The 24,338-nt window shown below is 40.4% G+C and overlaps 1 protein-coding gene across 1 annotated transcript in view; it reads right to left on the bottom strand.

The window, feature by feature from the left end:
- SAMD9L (sterile alpha motif domain containing 9 like) overlaps positions 1-20,895 on the bottom strand; it is a 34,588-nt gene extending 13,693 nt beyond the window's left edge. The window contains 1 exon segment of the mRNA XM_054564558.1: positions 20,186-20,895. Coding sequence (XP_054420533.1) covers positions 20,186-20,687 — 502 coding nt within the window. The 5' untranslated portion in view covers positions 20,688-20,895.
- Positions 20,896-24,338: the final 3,443 nt, after the last annotated feature.

The raw sequence follows: 24,338 nt of genomic DNA, 5'->3' as shown, positions 1-24,338 counted from the left end.
AAATGTACATCTGGAGTTTTGAAAGATGACTGTCCTCTCATAAGCATAAAATTAAGTTTTATTCAGCAACTTACCAGGATTTTCCTGAAAGCTTTCTCTTTTTATATCAGAAACTTGAAACAGTTGCTTTAAATCTTCTTCTTCTTTTTTTTTTTTTTAAATTCCTCTTCTGATGGCTAGGAGACAAATAATTATAAAGATTCTTTTTAAAAAATTAAGCCATTGAGTGTGAACTTTTCTGTCTGCTGAAGCTCAGGACTTTCCTGAGGGTGTGTGAGAACCGCAGGGTAGGAGCAGAGCGAGAAGCAGAAATGACGCTCTGCCTTCCTGATGGTGTGAATGACCTGCAGGGCTGGAGCAGAAACTCAGGCAGTTTCAGTTTCATTTGAGACATATTTATTTTGATTTAATTTAAGTCATAAGATTTAGAGACTGGCCAGAAGGTGTGCAGGGGAGAAATCTACAGAAAAAAGCAAACAGAAACACCTGAGAAAATTAACATCTCAGTGTGATCTAATCATCTGTTATGAGCTAATTGCATCCCTGAAAATCCTTTCTTGAAGTCTTAATCCTCAGCACCTCAGCATGTGACTGTATTGGGAGACAGGGTCTTTAAGAGGATAATTAAAGTAAAGTGAGCTCTTTAGGGTAGACTATAATCCAGTATGATTGGTGTCCTTATAAAAAGAGGAGATTAGAACATGGACACACAGAAAAACCAGGTGAGGACACAGGGAAATATGCCATCTATCCATATAAGCCAAGAAGAAAGCCCTCAGAAGACAGAACCTTGCCACATCTTGATCTCAGACTTCTATCCTCTAGAATTGTGAGGAAATGAATTTCTGATTTTTATCCCAGAAAGTCTGTGGTCCTAGTTAGCTCTAGCAAAATAATATAGTGTCCCTAAATTCTTCTTTGTGTTAGATCGCCATTTATTTCATTTTCTTTTGAAAAGTAAAACATTAGTTTTCAATTATGAATATAATTGATAGGGGAACTCAAGAGTTAAATATTTTAGCCTTAGTTGATAGGCGTAAGTGATTAATGCATGTGGAAAGCTATTATCCCAGGAACTGGGATGCATGACCGTGTGAGTCCAAGAGGTCACCAAGAAATTCCACCTTTGTGTCCCAGGGAGTCTGCAAACAATGAAGATGGCAGCTGAGCCGTTGTGTTCCAGAGAGAACTTTTGATCAACTATAAATAAGTACTAGGGAGATCACTGCTGGACTACAACTCTTCTCCAATCAACCTTTTCCCCCAACCCCTTACCTTCCCTCTCCTCTCTTTATAAAAATGTTGGCTTCAAATGAGACATTAAGATGATCTTTAAGGGTGCATAACCTGCCATCATCTCAGATCAACAGCCATCTGAATAAAGTGCCCATAAAGACTGAATACTTGTCTCTACTTATTGGTTCTGGTAGTGACAGGCAGCACAAATGCCGACTTTTCTGGTTTCATCATAAGGGTTAATTTTCAAATGTAAGAAACACTGATATACAGAAAAGGGGGGAAATCATACTACTCAAACACAATCTCTGTTTTCCACTGTTCTGTTTCTTTTATTTTTTCTATACATACCTTTAAAAATATATAAATTTAATATTTAGAAATTTACCAGGTCCTGAAGCTTTTAACTTCAAATAGGCAATGTAATCGCCTATTTGAAGTTAAATAGACACTGCCCAGTAATCAAGTTCTTTTTTAAGCTTTGTCTCCCTGTCTAAATAAGCATATTCATAATTCTCTGCCTCCCACGCCCTAACAATTTTAACCACTGTCCCTTTCCTCTGATGACATTTCTCTTTAAAGGAGAAAATTGAAGCCATCAGATGGGCTTTCTCATGTGCTCCATTCTCCAGATCCTCAAACTCACCTTCACTCCTGCATTCCTATCTGTCCTTAATAAGCAGTGGTTCTCAGCCCGGACTCCACTTAATATCATTTGGGAATTTTCTTTCTTTAAAAAGCAGATTCATAGGATCTCTATTGGACAAGCATATAACTCTAGGAAAAGGACCAAACATCACTAATTTTAAAGACTCCCTAAGCAGTTTTAATGTGCAGCCAGGCCAAGAACATCTAGAATAAAATAAGTGAACTCTTCTTCTTCCCCTTTTTCCCTCTTACCTTCTTTCATTTTCAAACAGTTCAGTCCTAAAACTATTACATGGTCAGAAAAAGGTAGATATCTGGTGAAAGAAAAGGAAATCAGGGCCAAGTAAGGTGGCCCTTCAGAGGGGTGATCTCAGGTGGGGAGCCAGAAGCTGGACAGTGTGAAAATAGTACCCACCTCCAGGGCTGACCCGGTGTGGGGAGTCAGAGTCAGAGGGGGCAGCTCGGCATGGGGTGTCAGTGGTCAAGCACCATGAGCAAGGTGTCTAAATGGAGGGCTGACCTGGTGTGGGAAATCAGAGCCCAAGCAGAAAAAGAAAATGTCCCTTTGGGAGAGTAGCCTGAAATAAAGAGTGTCCATAAAAAGTTCACTGGACAAATTTAAATAGGTAATTAAGAAATCATTCAAACTGTGCCAAGAGAGGGGAGAGGCACTGAACTCAATTGTCCTGAAGCAGAAGGTGGGAAAGTTGTAAAGCTCTGGGTTCAGCTAATGGGAAAATACTGAACTACCAGGGGGCAGGTTGGTCGGTGGGACGTGTGGAGCACATTGAGTAATTCCTGAGTCTGTCAATGTTTTTCTGTGCTATTGGGCCATCTGGGTTTCCTAGTTGGCACCCATCTCAGTTAGGCTTCCACTTTCCCACAGAGACTAGGAGCCAGGGGTGTTAGCGCCCCTGATGTTTATATTTCAAAGACATGGTTCCCTGGTGCTTAGGAAAGACAATCCTTGGTTGTAAAACTGGCAACAGCCTTGGGGAATTTTTACATACATTTTAAAGGGGCAGAGAAGGAATTTGCAATCACAAATTTTCTAAAGTAAATGTTCTAAGAAGAAGGAGGCCTTTAGTCAGGTGCCTGTACAAATTTAGTCAAGCTGAGGGGATAATTAAAGTCATCTTGATCAAGAGTCAAACTGTGTGAAGGAAGGACAGCATGTGTACTGGGCAGAGAACCAAGGCATTGAGGTGGAAGACTGGTTATACAGGGAAATTGATGAAGGAAAGAATTATATACATCGACTTCTAGTCAAGAGGGAGGTGTAGGTAAAAACAGTTCACCTCCTTGCACAACCACAGCAAAAATTACAACTAAACTACAAAATAACTATCACCCATAACTGTCAGAAAATAAAGCTGTATGGAAGCCTGACAACCAAGGAATTAAAGAGGTCACATTCATCCAGATGCATAGGAGGGGTGGGGAAGTAGAGACACAGAATGGGCAGTCCCACACCCACATGTGGTAGATAAAAATCGGGAGGGTTACCTCGGGAGTGAGATATCCCAGCCCCACACAAGACCACCCAGCCCAGAGCTCCAGTGCCAGGAAGATAGGTTCCCATAACTTCTGGCTATAAAAAGTGGGGGTGGGCACAGCAGAAGAAACTATGGGATTCTCAGTCATCTCCTCTGAAAGGGCACACAATGGACTTGGGACGTATGCAGACTCACTCCCTCTGGGTTCCAGAACCAGGGTAGGACCTGGAAGGGCATCAGCGGCATATGAGGAGAAGCCGAAGTGTATGGCATTAGGGTAAGTGCTAGAGAAGGGCTTCCTCCCTGACAAAACTCCAGAGGCTAGGCAGTAGCCATTGTCCCTTGTGAGCCCTCCCCAAGACAGAGCCAAAGAATGGAAATACCATATCAGAGACTCTATCAACCGAGTTCAGAGAGGCTGCCCCACTCTGGCGATTACCTAAGACTGTGCCCCATCCAACATATGGCGCACTTTTCTACAAAAAGCCACGCTACCAAGACAGGGAGTCAAAGAAACTCCACCTAATACATAGAAACAAACACAGGCAGGCTGCCAAAATGAGGAGACAAGGATGCCAGAAGGAGAAGAGAAAGATAACAAAATTGAAAATTTATTTGAAAAAAATAATGAAAGAAAACTTCCCTAACTTGGTGAAAGAAATAGACATACAAGTCCAGGAAGCACAGAGAGTCCCAAACAAGATGGACTCAAAGAGGACCACACCAAGGCAAATCATAACTAAAATGCCAAAGGTTAAAGATAAAGAGAGGCAAAAGCAGACAATTACCTACAAAGGAGTTCCCATAAAACTGTCATGTGATATCTCAAAGGAAACTTTGCAGGCTGGAAGAGACTGGCAAGAAGTATTCATAGATGAAAAGCAAGGATCTACCACCTATAGTATTCTATCCAGCAAAGCTATCATTTAGAATGCAAGGGCAGATAAAGTGCTTCCCAGACAAGGCAAAGCTAAAAGAGTTAATCATCACCAAGTTATCATTGTATGAAATGTTAAAGGGACTCTATCTGAAATCTAAGAAAAAGGAGAAGATCAAAACAATGAACATTAAAATGGCAATGAATTCACAACTATCAAGAAATGAACCTCGTAGCAAGAGGGCAGCACAGTGAATGGAAGTCACATTGACCTCCTCTCAGGACCAATCTGGAATTACAACTAAATTGTGGAGAAATCACCTGGAACACAACTGAAAAATAGTGAGAGAGAAGCCTTATAACCTGGGACAGACAGAAGAATCAGCTTTAGCACAACCTGACTGGTAAGGAGTGTAGTGGAGACTCAAAAAGGCTGGCTGGACACCCACAGTTCGCAGCACTGGAGGAATATTTAAGCAGCTGGTTGGATCCTCCTGAGAAGAGTGGGGTCTAAACCCTAAGCTGGGATCCCCAGACTACAGCACCAGAGCCCAGAAAGTACACACGTAACATCCACCTGCAAAAAGCGGTAGGGTTGTTCTCTGCCAGAGGTGAGCAGCTGGAGATGCAAAGAGCTGTGTAAAGGGCCAGTGCATAAATTTTTATTTGCAGCCACTTACCCTGGGCTCTGGCAAAGGGGGCAGGCAGAGTGGGCTAGAGATGTCTGAGGAGAGACTGGGGACAGAGACTTCGAGGAGAGAACTGAGAAAGTAGCCCAGGAATCCCAGTGCTAAGTCATCCCCCATACAAGAGAAGCCACCGTGCTCCGGCAGACCGCCCCCGTCCAAGCAGCAGCGGCCTGAGGGGAAACAATAGCCCAGACCCCAGGAGGAATTCTGCCCTGCCCTGTGGTGCTTAAGCCTGACTGCTAAGTGCAGAGTGACTAGACTAACAACTGAAGGAGACAGCCACAGACAGTAGATTTCTGGAAGTCTTGAACAGACTTCCTAAGGCCAAACAGGGTCAACATCTGACATCACCAGAGGCGGATCCAGAAAGAAAAAACAGCAGTAAATACTAGAGGCTATCGAGACGAAATCCACTGTGGTCCTCCCCACGATTTGCGATATTTTCTTCCCTACATAGCTTTTTAACATTCATTTCTTGTCCATCAAGTTTGTGCGTATTGAATCACTAGCTTTATACTAATGCTTTATTTCTCTCCTTTCTTATAATAGTCTTAATCTATTTACAGCTTTATTAATACAGCCTCATTTCCTGTAATAGCGGGATTGCAGGGGAAGTTATTTTTGCAGATGTGGGTTTGTTTCCTGTGTTTAGTGGTTTTGTTCTGGCAGCACCTGCACAACAACACGGAAGATGTTGTAGGCAAGGTGACCCTCAGTCAACTAGCTGGAGGAAAGGACCCATCAAAGAATGACCAAACAACAATCGAAACCCAATTACTTCCAGAGAGCCAACATAAACGGCATAAAAGGCATCCAAAGAGCATCACGTTCAGGAGATCAATGGGACTGCACCACACTGAATCTCACAGTTCTACCGTACAAGTTCACACCACAAAGTCAGGAAGTCAAGACAGATCAATTTAAGAAGTGGTGGCAAAAAAGGTGCAGGGATTAAGAAGTACAAATTGGTAGGTACAGATTATACAGGGGATAAGGAAATGGAGTAGCCAAAGAACTTATATGCATGACCCATGGACATGAACTAAAGGGGGGATTGCCAAGGGAATGGGGGTTACTGGGTGGCAGGGGGCAAAGAGGAAAAATTCGGGACAACTGTGATGAAACAATAAAATATATTTTAAAATATAGAAGTATATAAAGCAATGAAAGCTGATTTCTCATTAATGGAGAAGTGTGTTACAAATGCAGTAAGAGAGTAACTTGTGATGTACTCGTTAGAGGTATCAGTGCAAACTCACGCTTTTCAATATATTTAGGTATAGAAATAAATACAGCTGCGAATGTATTGTCAAGGACTGTTCATTAAGAGGGGAGGAGAGACACCTCAATAGCAATGAATACAGCTAACACCTAGATCTTGGCTTCTAAATGCTGTTTTTTTCTTCTTTCCCTATAAAGAACCAGGGAGACAAGGAAAAATGGCTGATGCCAGGGGTGAGACAGGAAAAGTATAAGATAAATTTGGAGCAGTGTTTGTGCCAGAAAGCAAAGAAGGGCACAAAGAAAGGAGGATGTGTCTAAAAGTCTAAAAGACTAACTTGAATAGCCAAACCTAGGTAGTCTGAGCATCAAAATAAATAACGTACTAACAAGTTTTAACCCACTGAATGAATTAGAAAACCTTAAGTCCCCACAGATATAAACAAATAAATGAGTAAGTGAAAAGTTCAGTGAGAAGTAACATATTTAGAACTTTTGAAATTACCTCCTTCCTGAATACTTAGTGATAAAGTTTGTCTTTTCCGTGATATTTCAAGTCATTAAGGTGAACATCATCAGTATGGGACAAATAAGAACTATTGATATGTTCTGGTAGGATACAACGAGAACACAATGTCACTTCTGTGATACATTCCTGCGAATAAGAATAGCTTAAATCTAAGAATCTTGAAACATTAGACAAATCTAAATTGAGAGACATTCCGCAAAATAACTGGTCTATAAACATAAAAAGTGCTGAGGTCATAAATATCACAAAATGACTAAGGGATCATTCCAGACGAGGAGACTAAAGGAAACATGTGATTCTAAATTAGGTCTTTTTGCTATAAAAGACATTATTGAGACAATTGGGAAACCCGAATGAAGTATGAGGCTTAGATCAACATTAACATCTAAGTTAACAAACATAAGTGTTAACTTCCTGATATTGATGGTTGTGTTGTGGTAATGATTTCTTGTAATGTGGTTAGAAGTTCATTGTTTGTTAAAAAACACAAAGTATTGGAGAGTGGACAACTTACTCAAATTATTCAGTGTAAGATTTTTTTCTCTGTATTGTACTTCCTAATAAATAATATAAAAAGGGATCATACAGTCAATAACTGCATAACACTCTGAATCCCCAATATAAGAGAGAGGTGATCTTTTGAAATCCACTCTCTTTACTCCCAGGGACTTAACTCCATTCCTATCTTTACACTTTCAAATTCCCACTTAAATAGCATCTTTCTCATCAATATGCAAATAGGTTTAGGGTTCCCAATTTTCTATGTCAGACATTGCTTAGTTTTGTTATTTGGAACTGGCTTATATGTATTCAGGCACTCAGCACTGCTTCTGAGATCCATCCACCATCCAGTCGGTGTAACTGTAGTTATTTTTCATTGTTATTCAATATTCCATTGTGTGAATTTGGCACACCTGGATTATCCATGGTTCTGCTGATGAATATTTGGCATAAACCAGTTCTGAACCTTCTCATCTTCATGTTCTGATACACTTGAGCAAGAGCTAGTCTAGAGAAGATTGCGTGGAGGGCAGGTGCTTTTTGGTGATCATGCCCATGATCAATGTTCCTAATAATGCTAAAGTGTCTCCCAAGTTGTCATAGCAGTTTTCACTGCTATTGGTAGTGGATTAAGAGTTCTCTGAATCCCTGCCAGCTCTTGGTATTATGAGATTTCTAAATTTGGCCATTCAGGTGGGTATGAAATTCCATCTAGTTGTGGTTTTAATTTCTGTTTTCCTCATTACTAATGAGATTGAAAATCTTTTAAGCTTTTTGGGCTTCACATTTATGCTTTCACTTCTATGAAATTCTTTTTCATTTCTTTTGTACATTTTTAATCATATTGATCATGTTTTGCTTATTTTGTCTAAGGTGTTTTAATGTGCCCTATGTCCTAATCCTTTATTCTCTGTTGCAGGTATCTTTTAGTTTTTCTTTTCATTTTGTGGTGATAAATAGAAGTTCCTAATTTCAGTGTGGTTAAACTTATCACTATTTTTCTTATGGTTTCTGTTTTTAGTGTCTTCCTTACGACATCCCTATTTTGAGGTCTTAAGATATTCCTTCATATAATTTTGTAAATGCTTTCTACTTTTACCTTCTACTGGGAGTTGATTATGTGTAGGATGTGATGAGGTAAGGGATCCACTTTCATTTATTTCCACATGATTAACAATAATTCTCATCACCATGTTTTTAAAAATCCATACTTTTCTTATTGATCTGCAAAACCATACCACATATTAAGGCTCAAAATATTCATCGGCCTATTTCTGGGCTCCATAGTTTGTTTCAGTGTGTGTTGACTACCCCTGCATGAAAAGCCATTCTGATTTGATTATGAGAGCTTTATAAGTAAGTCAGTGTCAGGTAAGGAAAGCACCCCTGGCTTATATGTGTGTGTGTGTTTTTGATCTTGTTGGCTATGCTTGGATTTCTATTCTTTTTATTAAACCAAATTAAAGAATTTTCCTTCTCAAAACTTAATAAAATGAATAAAAGATAGGATAAAATCAGAAGGAAAAACCTCCGGCCACATTCAAACAAAGGATGGGATACAAGTTTAGTCCTTAAATTAAATTAATCATGAAAAGAAAGACACAATAATCCAAGAATCGACATGTGGCGTTGACTTTCAAAATTGAAAGTGAGGGAAAAGTGACTGAACAAAATCCTGGAAATTTTCAAACACCCTTGGTTCGTAGAGAAACCAACCAAATGGGTCCGTGGGCAACGAAGAGGAGAGATGCACAAACCCCTTGGGCATAGAAACCTTTTCCTGTCATCTCAGTGTCTCCATCCCCGCCCTAATCAGAGACAGGTAGAAGGGAGACGGAAGAAAAATCAGATTTTCCTAAAGTACAGTATCCCAGCAATGAAGGCCCAGAAGCAAGCAGATGGGTAAGACCCATGGAGGGGATGACAGGCTAGAGACAGTGGGACATGCGAGCTTCTGCTTAAGTCTGTCTTTCCACACTAGTTCAGATCAGGACCATAACTTACAGGTTTCACCTCTTCTTTCCTCCCCCCTGTGAAAGGAAAGGGAACAGTTGTTGGAGAGGCAAGTAGAAGAAAAAAAAAGACACTTTGAATTATCTTTCAATTATCACCCAAATTACCTGGAAAAAAAAAGAGAAATACATATATACTTGAAGTACAATAATGACTGGATCTAACTCAGGGTAGAAGGGGGTTGGGCCTGTGGTCTCTTGGAATCACTGGTTCTGGGTGTATCCTGACTGGGCCAATGATGTTAACGGTACCTCTTCTACGTGGCCTTTGTCACAAAGCACACTTCCTTAAACAAGACGAAAGCAAAGATGAGTTAAATCTCCTCACATTAAAGTATATACCATATGACTCGATGATTGAAATGTGATAACTTCATTAATACACTCTTAGAAAACATGACCAAGTTTAAAAAAATATTAACGTGGGGAAGGAAGACATAATATACACCCCAAAGGCACACAGAGAAAAGGTAATAAATTTGAGTCACATAAGCACGGACATCACTTTGCATATCCTAAAATGAGCTAAAAGAGCACTGATCCACCAGGAAAACTAGGAAGAACTAGTTTTCTTACTTTATAAAAGATCTGTACAACTCAGTAATGAAAAGCCAGAAGTTTAACTTGAAAAAATAAGCAAAAGATATGAAGATTTATAAGAAAAATAATAATAAACATAATAAATTTAACCTCTATCATAGTCAAGTGTTTTGATGCAAAACACTATAAAATATCATTTTTGTCATATCATGTTGCCAAAATGAAAAATTTAAATAATACTTGGAGTTGGGGAGAGGATTGGGAATCAAGTTAAGTCATAAACTCTAGGTAGAGGTGTACGTGAGAACAATCTTAAAAGAAATTCAGCATTGTCTATCAAACTCATAAAAACTCAAAGCCAAAACAAAGCTAACGAAAAAATTCTAGGAGAATATGAAGGTAAGAAAAGATATTTTAAACAGGATAAAACAGTGCCAACAATAAAGGACAAGTGGATTAAAATATAAGATCAAGCAACTAGAGCTCTCATATACACTGCCTGTGGGAGTGTAAGTGCATATACATTCTCCTTGGAAAACTGTTTGGCTTTACCTTCTCAGTCTGAACACTCTAGATACATCCAAGAAAGGTGAGTGTGTATGTTCACCAAAGACAGATACATACAAGAATGTTCATAGGAGCTTTATTCATGATGTATCCATCAATAGCACAATGGGGAAATAGTGGTGGAGTTATATGATGAAATACTAGATTGTGATTGGAATGAGTGAACTATTGTCACCTGAAGCGGCATAATGTTGAATGAAAGGACACATACAGGAAAGAATACAATGGTATCACTTACTGTTTATGTAAATGTTAAAAGCAGACAAAATTAATCTGCGGTGGGAGAATTCATGAGAGTGGTTACCCCTGAGAGAGGAGCAGGGGCGTGGAGGGAGTACAAGGATACGTTCTGGGACGCCGTCCGTGTTCTGTGTATTGACCTGCACGCTGGCTTCATAGCGGTGGTCACCTGGTGAAAATTCATCAAGTCGTACACTAAGTGCATATTCCATATATGTCATTTGTTTCTATTAAAAGCTTACTTAGGGGAATATAAGGGGGCTAAATGGTAGTGGAAAAAATACAATAAAATAAAACAATTATTTTAAAAAAAGAAGTTAATGTACCCAAACTTTCTACTGAAGCTTTCTATAAACGCATGCAATTTTGTTCACTAGGGGGTGCAGTGGGAATAGGGATGGAGTTCTACTTTTAAGTGCCTCTCCTCCTGTAAAAAGAAAAAAGAAAAAAAGCTTACTTATACTAAATTCATGCTTGGAAATATCCAGTGAGTTTCCTAAGCGTTTACGTTGTGAAAAATTTCAAAAACGCTCAAGATATTTATACAAAGCTATTTATTGAACCATTTTGCTGGTACCAAAGAAAGCCTGGCAATAACCTCACTGACCATAAATAGAAACAGGTAGTATATTCAGACAACTGAAATAAAGCCATGAGAGATAATTTTAGTGCATTGAAATGGAATGATTTCCAGAATCCAAGGGAAATATAGTCAGAAGTAGAAGAGTTTCTATTGTATAATCCCACATGTGTAAAAATTTTAAAAATTATAGAAATGTACATAAACATAGATTCTGCACACACACACATGTACACAGAAACCGATAGTTACATGAAAACTTTTTTGGAAGGTAGCAGGGAATGGACATGCTTACATCTGGGGAAAGAGACTGGGGCTTAAGGATAAGAAGAGATGTAACTCTAATTTTATTTATTTTGTTTCCGTTCTGTTTGACTTTTCTCATGTCCATGTGTTACTTTTATTTATATATTGTGTATTCATGAAAAAGTTGTCCCTGTTAGAATGCGTGATGGAGAGACAGATGTGTGAGGGAGAAGGAGGTTTTTTGGGTCATTCTTAAATTTTTAACTGTGAGAAGCAGGTTGAGTGCTAGTCTAACAAACCAAAAACACGAAACACAGGGGAGAAATAAAAAGATTATGAGTTCAGTGTCAAGACTGTTTTAAGCCTTTGTCAATTGTCCATCTGTCCCTAAAGCCAGTGCCCTTTCAGTCATCTGGTCAGTTGACTAGTTAACGCAATTCTAGGGAAATGATTTAAACTGCTCCTCTATGTGAAATGTTCTCTTTTGAAAAATCTATCCTTGAGCTCATCTTAGCACAGCAGGAGTACGAGGGAAAGAAATCGAGCAACTTTTTGCCCACTACACTTTGTGACAGAAAGTACAGAATTTCATAGTAATAGTGTGTGTTATTGCTGGTATAGCAGACAGATTATTAGTTTATTTGCTCTAAAAATGACCCAAAGTAGCAGTGGATTACTGAGGAGAGAAGCCTCTTTTCCTTTCCTGTGAAAGCCCAGGCAGATGGACCAAGGCTGGTGTGACAACTCCACAACCGTCATGGCCCAAGCTTCTTCCGTCCTGTTACTCTGTCATCTCAGTACGGCTTCCGACTTGTGACCCACCATGGCTGCTCTGGCTGCCGCGTAATGTCTCTGTGACAGCCGTGGGAGATGGGACCGGGAAATGGCAGACACTCCTTTATTTTGAGAGCACAGCACGGAAGTACAGAAAGAGAGTGCCATAACTAATAATGTAGCTGAGCATTCTATGGCTTTATATGAGGGGAGAAGAGCTATTGGGAGAGAATGAGCCATGCCTGCCACCCATGGCTATCCCCAGTTCTCACTCCTAAAAAGACACACGTATTCCGTTAAGTGAGACTGGAATCTGTGAAAAATAACTTGTGTGGACTTCAGAGTTCTCAGGTCCCATACGCTTTTCTGGCCTGGTAGAAAGTGGGAAGGGAAAAGGACATGACACCGAAAGAGTTGAGGTTTATGCAACGAAGCCTTTCAAAACATGGGAAGATTTTGGTTTTGAGCTTTCAGCAACCAATACAAAAAGGAAACCATTTGTTACATGATTGAACACACGCACATTTATTAACTGTAGGGTTAACAGAAAGAGTGTTGAATTTCAGGCTTTTAATTAGAAATGTAATCCCTTGCTTTGAAGGAAATCAGACATAAAAACCTAGAATATTTAACAGGAACAGATAGCAGCCATAATTTCAAGGACTTTCTTAGCAGCTTGTCTGTCTGTCTTTGCCTTTCTGTCTCAGGTCTGTCTGCTGTCTACCTGAGATTTATCTCTGAGTTGGATCTATCAGGGAGTTGTATTTTCTAGCTGCTGCCTACTCCTTAGAGAGATGGTAGAAGTTATAGTTGATTAATGCAAGATACAGCTTTCAATTTTCATATTTCCCTTCTGAAGATGCTAATGCTTGGAGGATTTCATCAATAAAAGTGTCTTTCGTTTAAAATTGCACCTTTTGTGGAATGTTATGATTCATTGTTCAATTAATATAAAGCCAACCCCTGTCACATCAATGAAGTCTAGAATATCTAGGATTAAGTATTATTTTTGTTTGGGGGTATATTACAATTTTCTAATTGAAAGTAAATTCTGGCTTCTGGCCAGGATGGAGGCATAGATAGATACACTTCACTTCCTCACACAATCAAAAAAAGGATAACAACCAATTTAAAAACAAATAACCAGAACTACCCCAAAAACCAAAGTGTATGAAAGTCCAACAGCCAAAGAGTTAAGGAAGAAACATTTATCCAAACTGGTAGGACAGGTAGAGATAGGTAGCCAGAGTGGAGTGGACCTGTGGCAAGGTGGCAGTTGGTAGACTGGGCAGGCAAGGTAGCAGCTGTCCAACCGGGCTGTTCCACAGTCATATGCGGAGAAACCAGACGGAACAACTGGGGAGCGAGACAGATCATGCAACCCAGAGTTCCAGTGTGAGAAAAGAAAGCCTCAGAGCCTCTGGCTGTAAAAACTGGAGAGTTGCGGCAGTGGGAGAAACCTCCAGTCTCAAGGGAGAGTCCACTGGAGGGGCCCATGGGGTCCTAGAACATACACATGCCCACCCACTGGGAATCAGCAGCAGAATGGCGTGATGCACTTGTGGGTAACAAGGAAAGTGACTGAACACAGGGCCAGAGCCCAGCAATCAGCATTGTTCCCTCTCGGACCCCTTCCCCACATGCAGCACCGTCATGCAGCAAAGTGGGTTGCCCCAGCCTGGCAAATACGTAAGACTCCACCGCTTACAATGTAACAGGTACTCTAAGACAAAGAAATACGGCCCAAATGAAAGGACAGATCAAAACTCCAGAAAAAGAACTAAGCCATGAGAAGATAGCCAGCATATCATGTGCAGAACTCAAAACACTGGTAATCAGGATGCTCATAGAAATAATTAAGTCCACTTGCAAAATAGAGGTAGAAGTGAAGGCTACGGAAAATGTCCAGGGAGCCAACAGTATAGGGAAGGAAACTGGAACTCAAATCAACGATTTGGAACAACAGGAAGAAATAAACATTCAACCACAACAGGATGAAGAAACAAATTTAAAAAAAAAAATGAGGAGAGGCTAAGGAACCTCTGGGACAACTTTAAATATTCCAATGTCCAAATCATAGGGGTGTCAGAAGGAGAAGAGGAAGAGCAAGAAACTGAACACTTATTTGAAAAAGTAATGAAGGAGAACTTCCCCAATCTGGCAGAGGAAACAGACTTCCAGGGGATTCAAGAAGCTCAGAGAGTCCCAAAGAAGTTGGACCCAAAGAGGGACACACCAAGACACATCATAATGAACTTACCCAAGAGTAAAGAAGGAGAGAACCTTAAAAGCAGCTAGAGGAAAGGAGACAGTTACCTACGAAGGAGTTCCCATAAGACTATCAGCTGATTTCTCAAAAGAAACCTTACAGCCAAGAAGGGGCTGTTAGAAAGTATTCAAAGTCATGAAAGGCAAGGACCTACATCCAAGATTACTCTATCCAGCAAAGCTATCATTTAGAATGGAAGGGCAGATAAAGTGCTTCCCAGATAAGGTCAAGTTAAAGGAGTTCATCATCACCAAGCCCTTATTATATGAAATATTAAAGGGACTTATCTAAGAAAAAGAAGAGCAAAACTATGAAGAGTAAAATGACAACCAACTCACACCTATCAACAATTGAACCTAAAAAAGCAAAAACAAACTAAGCAAACAACTAGAACAAGAAAAGAATCATAGAAATGGAGATCACATGGAGGGATATCAGCCGGGAGGGAGAGGGGAGAAATGAGGGAAAAGGTACAGAGAATAAGAAACATAATTGGTAGGTACAAAATAGTCAGAGGGAGGTTAAGAATAATATAGGAAATGGAGAAGCCAAAGAACTTAAATGTAGGACCCATGGACATGAAATAAGAGGGGGAGGGATGCTGGATGGGAGGTGGGCACAGGGCAGAAAGGGATGAAGGAGAGAAAAAAGTGGGACAACTGTAATAGCATAATCAATAAAATATACTTTAAATAAAATAGGTTCCTTTGTATTCAATAAAATGCTGCTGTAGGTAGTAATAATAATAATAGACTTTGTACTTACCCAGACTGTCTTCTAAATTTCTTCTACATAAATAAGAGGAAGACTACATATTTCAGTGTAAAAAACATCTAATGTCTGTGTTATTCCTCTTATGATGTCAGAGGAAGACGTTTTCTTCTTTTAATTTCTATGAAAGCTTATTTATACTGTACTTTTACCTCTGATTCAACTGGGTGTGTGTGTCTCAGAAATGCCTGTGTCCAAACTGATAGGTAGGTGGGGGAAGCCTGTGGCCTGCTTTTAGTTTCATTTTCCTAGATCTGAGTTTAAGGAAGTGACTTTGCTCTCTACAATAAGGTGGGGTTATTTTCTTTTTGGTTTTTTGTAAGTCTTTACCCTGCCACCTTCTGGCCTGTCTGGGTAAAATCCAAAGGTTTCAAATCTGTCTCCTCTTGAGAGAGTTGAGGACTGCTGAGAGCCCTGGCTACAGACAAACTCTGGGACAGTCTGACTGCATCCTCTGGGAATACCTGTTTTCACTGTTGTTGGGAGCCTTGGGGAGCACCGGGAAGGAAACAGCGTATGTTGGTCTGCCACTGGCTTTCCAGAATGGGCTGACTTACATCCTTCTGTTTTCCTAAAGTGTAAGGGAATACTAACAATCATTGCATTGTATACTTTAAATGGGAGAATGTTATGGTATGTGAATTATCTCAATAAAGATGTTTAAATTTGCCTCCTAATAAGATCCTACTGAGTGGCAGACATGTAACTTATGGTATCCAGTTTAATCTTCATCAGATGCTTGCTAACCAAGTTTATTTTGCTCATCTTACAAACGAGAAAACCAGGATTCTTACTTTACCTGTGCAGACTGTCCAGATGAATGGCTGTCACCATTAGGCTTGCATTGTAAGCCTGCCTATTTTCTAAGTATGAACTTTTCCCATGGGCTGCCTTGCTTTACACTGTTTCCACATTATAAGACCTACTGGGGTAAGCATTTCTCGTGCTGTTATCAGTTGTGAGCTAATTTACTTAAGAGGGTAGAGCTGGCGGTTTGCAGAGCAGATGGAGCCCCTGACAGGCTGCAGGTAACAGATAACCCAGGGCCCAGAGTCCTCCTGAGCAGAGGGTGAGGAAAGGTGTGGTAGCGTTAACATGCAGTATCACCAACGAAGAATCAACTCTACAATTTCCTTTTTCACTTTGTTTTTCAGCTGGCAATTAAAAAAAGAGAGGAAGAAAAGGGAGGGAGTTTGAAGAAAAGAATTAATTAAAAATGATTGTTTTAATTTTTATTGGACTTCTCAGAGCAGAAATGGGAAGCCAATCATTTTGATATACAGATGGTGAAAATGGGATAAACAGGAATTTAAGGCTAAGTTTTCCTGTAGGTAGAACAAAAATTCATGTTTTAAGCAAGACTAGGCATTTCTCTATTTTGGGAAAAGCACTTTATTGGACTCTTTGATTCTAGAAGAGTGACGCCCAGAGTGCCTTCTGAAACGGGGAGTGGAACTTCTCTGCACAATTACGTAGGACCGTGTCCTCGCTGTGGGTGGGGTGACATCTCTGCATTTATAATGTTTTTCAGAAGAAGCATATTTTTTTCTGGGGCTCTTAGAGGGTGTGTAGCCTAATCTGTGAGTCGAGGTCCCTGTTTAAGGGTTGTCTCCTCTGGGAGAGTTGAGCCAGGCCACCCAACGTCACGGCTATTGAAGGGGCCGAGGAGACGGAGGCCCCTTGTGTAGGAGTTGCGCCTATAAACTCTGAGGCTAGTCTTGGGTAACCGGAACACGTAACAGCTTTTCTCCCTTCTCTTACAACTTTGTTTCCTCTTATGTCAAGCTCTTAGCTAAATGTTGTAAACACTGTAGCCTGGTCTTAGCTGAGTTATGACAGATTAAGGGACTGACCCATGAGGACTTCCGGAGTGTAGCCACGTGGAAGAGCCTGGTACCAGATGCACGGGTGCCTGCAGAAGAGGGAAGCAGCAGTTTGGAGCCGGATCAGCAGCCGATGTGGCTTCTAGCACCAGGGACACGTTCATGGTCCCTGTGAGTATTGCCCAGAGGGTCATAGAAACTGGTGAAAGGAACACTGCTAGGAAGAAGGCATCTTGATGACAAGAGGAATTGGGCTCGAAGCCTGGAATTTCTAAGTTACGTTCTAGGGAGATGTAAAGTAGTGGATAAGTAAATATGTATTTATTAATTATTCAATCTAGGTTAGCCTGTGTTTCACCTCATGGGGTACAGATATCTCCTAAAATCCAAGCCCTGGCATGCTGTTCGAGGCCGTTCTGACTGGTGTAAGTTGGGAAGAAGCTTCTGGGATGGCATTCCCGGCGCTGGCAAGTTGCGAGCACATATCGCCAGGAGGAAGTCGTCTCATCAGGCAGGGGTTAGAGGGGTCAGTGAGGACTTCCTGGTGCTTGGTTACTCGAACTGAATTGTGATGGAGAAATCAGAAGAGCCATATGCTGAAAATGTTGGATGAAAATAAGGGAATATTTGACAGAACAGCGTTCACAAATAGCACATGTGGAGAAGTAGAGAGAGAAAAGAGGAGAGCAAAGGAAAGCAGCCAGAGAGGTGGGATCTGAAGAACAGGTGGAGATGAGACCGTGTTGACAGGTGGCGAGAATGGACAAAGGAACCGCTTCATGTGTAAAGGGAGCAAGAGGATGGATGGGGAGCTCAAGCTCGTGGCTACTTGGTTGTCTTTTTTCTCCTCCCAACTCAAAGCAAGGAATTGAGAGAAGGGCAAGGGCTACGAGGAATTGTGTGTGTGTATGTGTGTATGGAGGGGTAGGTGGAGGATGGGAACAAAATATTTACCTTCCACATAATACATGCGTATCGACACCAAGGCGAGGTAGGCGGCGCTCTGTGTGGATCTCTGGTGGAGTTCAGTAGCTAAGGGGGGGCTTTTCCTCCCTGGTTCTCTTACTTACGTCTCTGCTTCCACAGTGACGGAATAATTCATAACTCAGAAAACACATCAGAGTGATAGAATTAAGACAGCATTTATTGCCCTATAAACAATAATGACATGACCAGTGGATATCAACTGAAACCTCTTAATTAAATATGTTAGTCTGAAAGCGCATCTTTAAAACATTGAAAGCAGACTCTACTGTTGCCAAGCTCTGCTGTGTAGCCATGTTTCATGCCCTACCAAGGCTTATAGTTTATTTGGGGAGATAAAACCAAAATCCGTGAGAGACGTAAGCCAATAATGTCATCACAATGCCATGGCACTAGAGGGAATAAGATCAGAGATAGATATGAATAAAAACATATTATGCCTTCTTACATCCTTCTATACCATATGCTAGAGGGCCTTCAATGGAAAACCCTAGGTAGAACGATACTCTTTCTATGTTGCCACCACTTCTGAGTGGACCCGAGTAAACGGATGTTACTGGTATTTTTATTTTTTTCTTTGTTCCATATTCGATAGAGATTTTCTTGCCTTCAGCCAGGCCAGTGAGAGGACGCAAGAGATCTTTGACTTCTGCGTTTTTCCACACGTCTCCACTCTGCCAGAAGGAATTTATATTTTTTTCTTTACTGAAGTACTGCTCTATCTCGGCTTTGTGAACAAGGCTGTTGAGACCCTTCCTCTTCCCCAGGTAGAAAAGTGTGCTTGCCTGCTTGGACCTGCACATTCTCCTGTACTGTCTATTGAAGGATCTACTTAAGCATGAAACGTACTTTTCCATTAGTTCAGCATCTTCATCTAGCTCTTCATTTTCTGGCCAGAACAGGAGGCAAGCCAAGAAATAAGGATCTGGACATAGATGGTTTAGTTCTACGGATTGTAACACTTCTCGAAGCAGTTTTTTAAGCGTGTTAAGTGGCTTAATGAACTTGGAGTTGGGTTTTAGACAATTGAGAATAATGTTGGCCAAAATAAAATTTTGTTTTTCCTTTGCCAGCCGTTTATTTGGATTTTGCAGCAAGAGGGAAGTGTATTGGTCCACTATGTTTTCCATAGTGTTTGCGGCATCGTCCTGATTTGGGTTAAGATATTCCAGAAGTCCAGAAAACCTGTCTGCTCTCAAGGCTTCTAGGGTTTTCCAGCGATTCTCCTCTAGCAGTAATTGACTCTCTCTGCTCGCTAATGGACCCGAATCCAACAGGCAGAAAATTTCCTTGTATTTACTGAAACAACGACTGATTTTCTTGCTTAATAAGATTTCCACTGTTTCTTTTAGCATATTCCTTGTTTTTAAAAGAACTAAATAATCAGTAAAAAAGTCAAAGCACTTTTTCATATCTGACTGTAAATTTTGTAAGTAGGATGTGAACTTGTTAAGAGCCAAATAATATTCACTTTTTGGGTCTGTAGGAATATTTCCCTTCCCAGATAAAAATTCTGCCATAGGCTTTTTAGATGATTCCTTTTCTTTGTGGAAACAGGGGGTGAGCTGAAGAATCTGAATAGTGTAAAGACCAACTTCTATTTCACCCAAGAAGCCAGCCGTATTATACATGTCGTATTTTCTCTGGGACTTCTGTGGTGACCAGGTCTCTGTTTCAGAATCTTTCCCATCAGTTTGCTCTTGGGATTTTTTGAAAGCTCTTGCTGCATTTTCAGTAGCTTCCAGGAAATGTGTTAGATCCTCAACAGTGATAGCCCTACAGGTTTTGTTTTTATCCAACCACCATTTGATTTCACTTTTGTAGACCTGACCAAGAGTATCTGAGATATAGGAATTTTTAGGTGCTCTCTCCTTGGCCTCATTGGCCCAACAGAGAGCAGTGTTAAAGTCTTTCTCTTTAATGTAGAAATGTCTTGCTAGGGCCTGACAAATAAATGCATTTTGAGGGAACCGAACGCTTCCTTGTTTCAAGACCCTTTCCACTTCGTCATTCTGTAGAGCTTCAACTAACGGCGAAAACAGAGTGTCTGTTTCATCTCCATACTCTCTGCGCTGTCTCGTAAGCAGAAGGGTTTGCACGTATTGTTGAAATTTGTCTCTTCCTATTCCAGAAGTATAGAATAAATTCTCTTTTAATAACATCAAGGCAATTTGACACTTACCCAAGTGATAGCTTTCTTCCAGCTCTTTTAGGCAGCAACTGGCAATCAGAGGGTGAATGATGCGCACGCCTGCACATCCCCCATATTCGGCCACTTCTGTGTTTATTAGAAGAGTCGAGTAGGTTCCCATCTTGTCTTCTATGCTCTCAGGCTTCCAGGGCGTATGAATGCATGGGATTCCCAAAAATGTTTCACACTGTGAGACTGAAATTGTAAAATCAGTAACATAAGAGTTGAGTAGAGCCAGGAAAGAAATGAGTTGGGTTTCTTTGCTGTTGGCATCCTGTCCTTTTAGGATATTCTTGACTACATTTTCTATATACGATTTCTTAAAGTTTTCTTTCAAGATCATGAAGGAATAAAAGTTTTCACAGTTCTTATGTTGCTTTTCAATTTCCTCCAGTTTGGCCTCAAAAGCTCTTTGTTCCTTGGGAGAAAGCTGGTGTTTTAGTGCAATGCTGTCTGCTAGTTTTGCACTTTGATCAGGATTCTGGGATCTCATGCAGTTTAAGATAATGACCAGTGTTTTTTCGTATCTCAAACCGTGCGCTACTAAAGTAGATTGGATAGTGTCCTGTAGAATGTAGACGTTTTCCTGATCTTCAAAATCATCCACCAGGAGAAGTACCGGAATGTAATCCTGATGGCTGGTTGCCTTATAGGTAATCAGCTTGAACACTTGCTCTGCAGTTTCTGCAAAATCAGTTCCTTTGTTTTTTAGCACGGCACACCTGAAGTGTTTCTTTAGGTCCCAGAGAACATTCATAGCCAATGTGGTACCCCCACAGCCTGGATGGTGGTAAAGATTGATAATTTTTACAAATACTGGTTTAGGAGACTCTGCCGTACGCTCTATCAGCTCTTTAAGGTTTCCATAATTGTCTCTTTTGACAAAGGCCGAAGAGTAGTTTTCAGAAGAAAAATAGAAGTTCCACCAGCATACTTTGCCACCTCGATAAAAGTGCTCTTCTTTTGTTTTCTTAAATTGTTGGAACTTAGATTCGTTTTTCTCAATATCTGTGTCTTTACACTCATTTTCACAGAGAATTTCCAGTGCGGTCAAGATATCCTCTTCTTTCTTCTCTAAGATGATGGAAGATGATCCACGGGAGGGCAGAAACCTTCTTGGTGACTGAGTGACTGGTTTCAGTTTAAGGATAGTGCTGTTTATCAAATCTAAATTTAAAGTGGAAACACTGTGTCCTGTTAATTCATCTGCAATTGTCAGTCTGGCTTGTAGTAGATCTTTCCATCGTTGATAAATCTGTGAGTTTACACAGATACACAATACACTTTCCATTCCTTTGAGAGCTTGGTAGGAAGCGCAGAAGGTTTCAATGAGTGGATCTCCTGGGCTTTGCACCGGAGAGAGTAATAGAAACACTACCAGAAACTTCCCTTTTGTCATGAGATTTTCATCTGTGAGAAACAAAATCAGTTGTCTGACTCCAGACGCTCTTTCCCTCTGCCATAAATGTGGTTCTTGAGGCTTGTAGCTCTCATCTTTCAAGTCTGATCTGCCATTGCAGAAGATCCAGCTGGGCTGATCATAAAGATTCAGAAGAGAAATTTTCTCCCTTGTGGTAGTTGTCTTTTCCTCATATTGACTTGGGAAGTGAAGATTTGCTACGCGGTCTTTCTGGTAAGCTTTGGCTACCCCCTTGCTCTCGGATTCAGGATCAAAGTCCAACACAGCAAACCATTTAATTTCCTTTAGAAACTCTAGGTTCTTTGTTTGGCTTGGATGGCATTTATTAGTTACAAGAATATACCAATTGTAGTATGAATTATCCAGTGACTCTCGGTTTCCTATGAGAAGTTATACCTGCTTATGACCTTCACTCTCTTTCTTATTTTCCCTTGCCTCAAATTTTTCTTCAGCCTCTTTTCTGGATGCTGCTAGCGACTTTAGTGTTTTAGAAAATGCTTTCAATTTTATATCCCGTTTCTTGACATTGGCCCAGATATCCTTAGAGATAACCCCCTCCCTCACAAACAATGAAAGTTCTTCACTTTGCTTCCATGTTCCATTGTCACAGAGATGCATCATAATGTAGAAACACTTTTCTTTACACACAGAGTGTTTTGGAATGACATCTACTTCAATGACAAATCTGTCAGATGGTGTGTTGTCCTGCAGGAGGACTTCCACAAACCTTGGCTCCCGAATGCACTTCCTGGCTTCATTGATCTCACTGTCTTCAAAATACTTTGTGATCATTTCATTGAAGTGGTTAATGAAGCTATCTTTGCTGGTGACTGTCACTCCAACAATTTCTCCATGGGGTTTGTCCTTGACCCCAAAATGGATGGTGCCATTGGTGCGCGAATTCATACAAGCTGATGCGAATCGGAAGACTTCGTTGCTAAATTTCATCCTAATGTCCTTTTCTGTGGCCGTGCCTGGGTTGGTGAGGGCTTTGTACTCATGAGTTGGGTCTATGAGATTGCCTGGTCCTGTTTCAGGTGGTAGAAGGTAATGTTCTATGTAGTGATGGCTGCTCTGGGGCTGATCAAAAGGATGTGGCATGCAAGTCAACTGTTCAGGTTTTCGCTTATTATTTTTTTTGTCTTCAGCGGTTGCTACTTCATTCGAAGCACTTTCTTTCAGAAGAACTGACTGTGGTTCTGTGGTATCTCTGGTCTTGCTGAGATTATGATCAATATTGGATGACGCTGACTTTTGCTCTTCTTTTCTTGTCCGTTGCGTCTTTTCATGGTGTCCTTTTTTGGAGGGTTTTGTATGATCCAATAGTCCAGAATTCTGAGCGTGATTATCCGGGAAACCATGATTCAATCTGTCAAATGCTCGTTTTATCAGAAGTGCTGGGCCCCGTGGTAGTCCCATGTCTCTAAGATCCTTTTCAGTTGATTCTGACAGGACTAATCCTGTCACTTCTTCTACGAACAGCATCTGTCCATATTTTTCATCAATGTTAAGGTCTTTGGTCACCCATTGTTTCACGTGCTCTTTGTTCCAGTCTTTGGTCGCTTCAGGTAGATTTACTTGTTCACTCATATCACAGCTGCAACCTTCTTCCTTGGAAAAAGTAATACGGTAAGTATTTAATATGATACTTCCTCATTAAAATCACAGTCAATTATATATATATTTGTATATATATATATATATAAAATGCCACATAAACAAACACATAAAATATTGTTCAAGGTTGATTCTTGAAACTGCTTGGTACTTAATTCTAACTGTTTTATAGTTCCCATTAGTGCTCTTGTTTCCTAGATGATTCTAATTGTGGTTACAAAATAAGCAGTAGCTGCCTACTAGCATGACACAGCCCCGTATCCTTATTTTGCCCTTTCAAGCTTCATGTAGTTAAAGTTGTTTTTTGTTTTGGGGGGTTTTTTTGTACTCAAAACCAGGATCTTAAATAATAGAGAAACTGGTTCCCAAGTCTGAACATTGCAAATTAAAATACAATCCTGTGTTAGTGGAGGTGGGTTGGAGAATAGTAAACTTCATTGGCAGCTAGGAAGCTGGCCATTTTTCTTACATGGTAACAAGGCCGTGTAAGGTAAACTCATCAGCTGTTGTGTTTTGGAACTCAAGGTGTTTGGCCAATGATAGCTGGAGCTTTGGGGGATGTGGTAGCAAAATGTTAGGTACTTGATTTTGGTTGGCTGATTCTTGTGGCATTCAGAGGCATTTTGGAGTTAACTGAAGTTCAAAGTTGCCTGGCCTGCCTGAAATTAGAAAAAGAAAGTAGCATGCATTTTTAACTTCGTTTAAAATGTTTTAGCCTAAATTATGGATATGAGACTAATGAAGATTCTACAATTATGCACTTTGTTAAACTGCAAGAGCTGAGTATCCTTGAGCGCCCCAGATTAAGTATCCTAAACCTTGGCCCCACATTAGAATCCCTGTGGACTCCACACTGGAGACTCTGATTAATTTATAGAGGGACTGAAGTGGAGTTGAGGCATTAGTACTTCTCAAAAATTTTCCAGAGAATTCTATTGTACCGATACGGTTTAGAGCAATTCTCAAAATGTAGTCTCTGAATTAGCAAAAAGCATCAGCCCTACGTGGAAGCTTGCTAGAAACGTAAATTTTCAGGCTCCAACCCTGACCTACTGCTCCTACCCCAAATCAGATTAAAAACATGAATCAATAATGTGTTTAAATAAG

This window comes from Pteronotus mesoamericanus, unplaced genomic scaffold (assembly GCF_021234165.1).
Source record: "Pteronotus mesoamericanus isolate MK-2021 breed Mesoamerican mustached bat unplaced genomic scaffold, CSHL_Meso_final scaffold_85, whole genome shotgun sequence".
NCBI classification, from domain to species: domain Eukaryota; kingdom Metazoa; phylum Chordata; class Mammalia; order Chiroptera; family Mormoopidae; genus Pteronotus; species Pteronotus mesoamericanus.
Note: the sequence above shows the minus strand (reverse complement) of the source record. Positions and strands in the feature narration are given on the sequence as shown.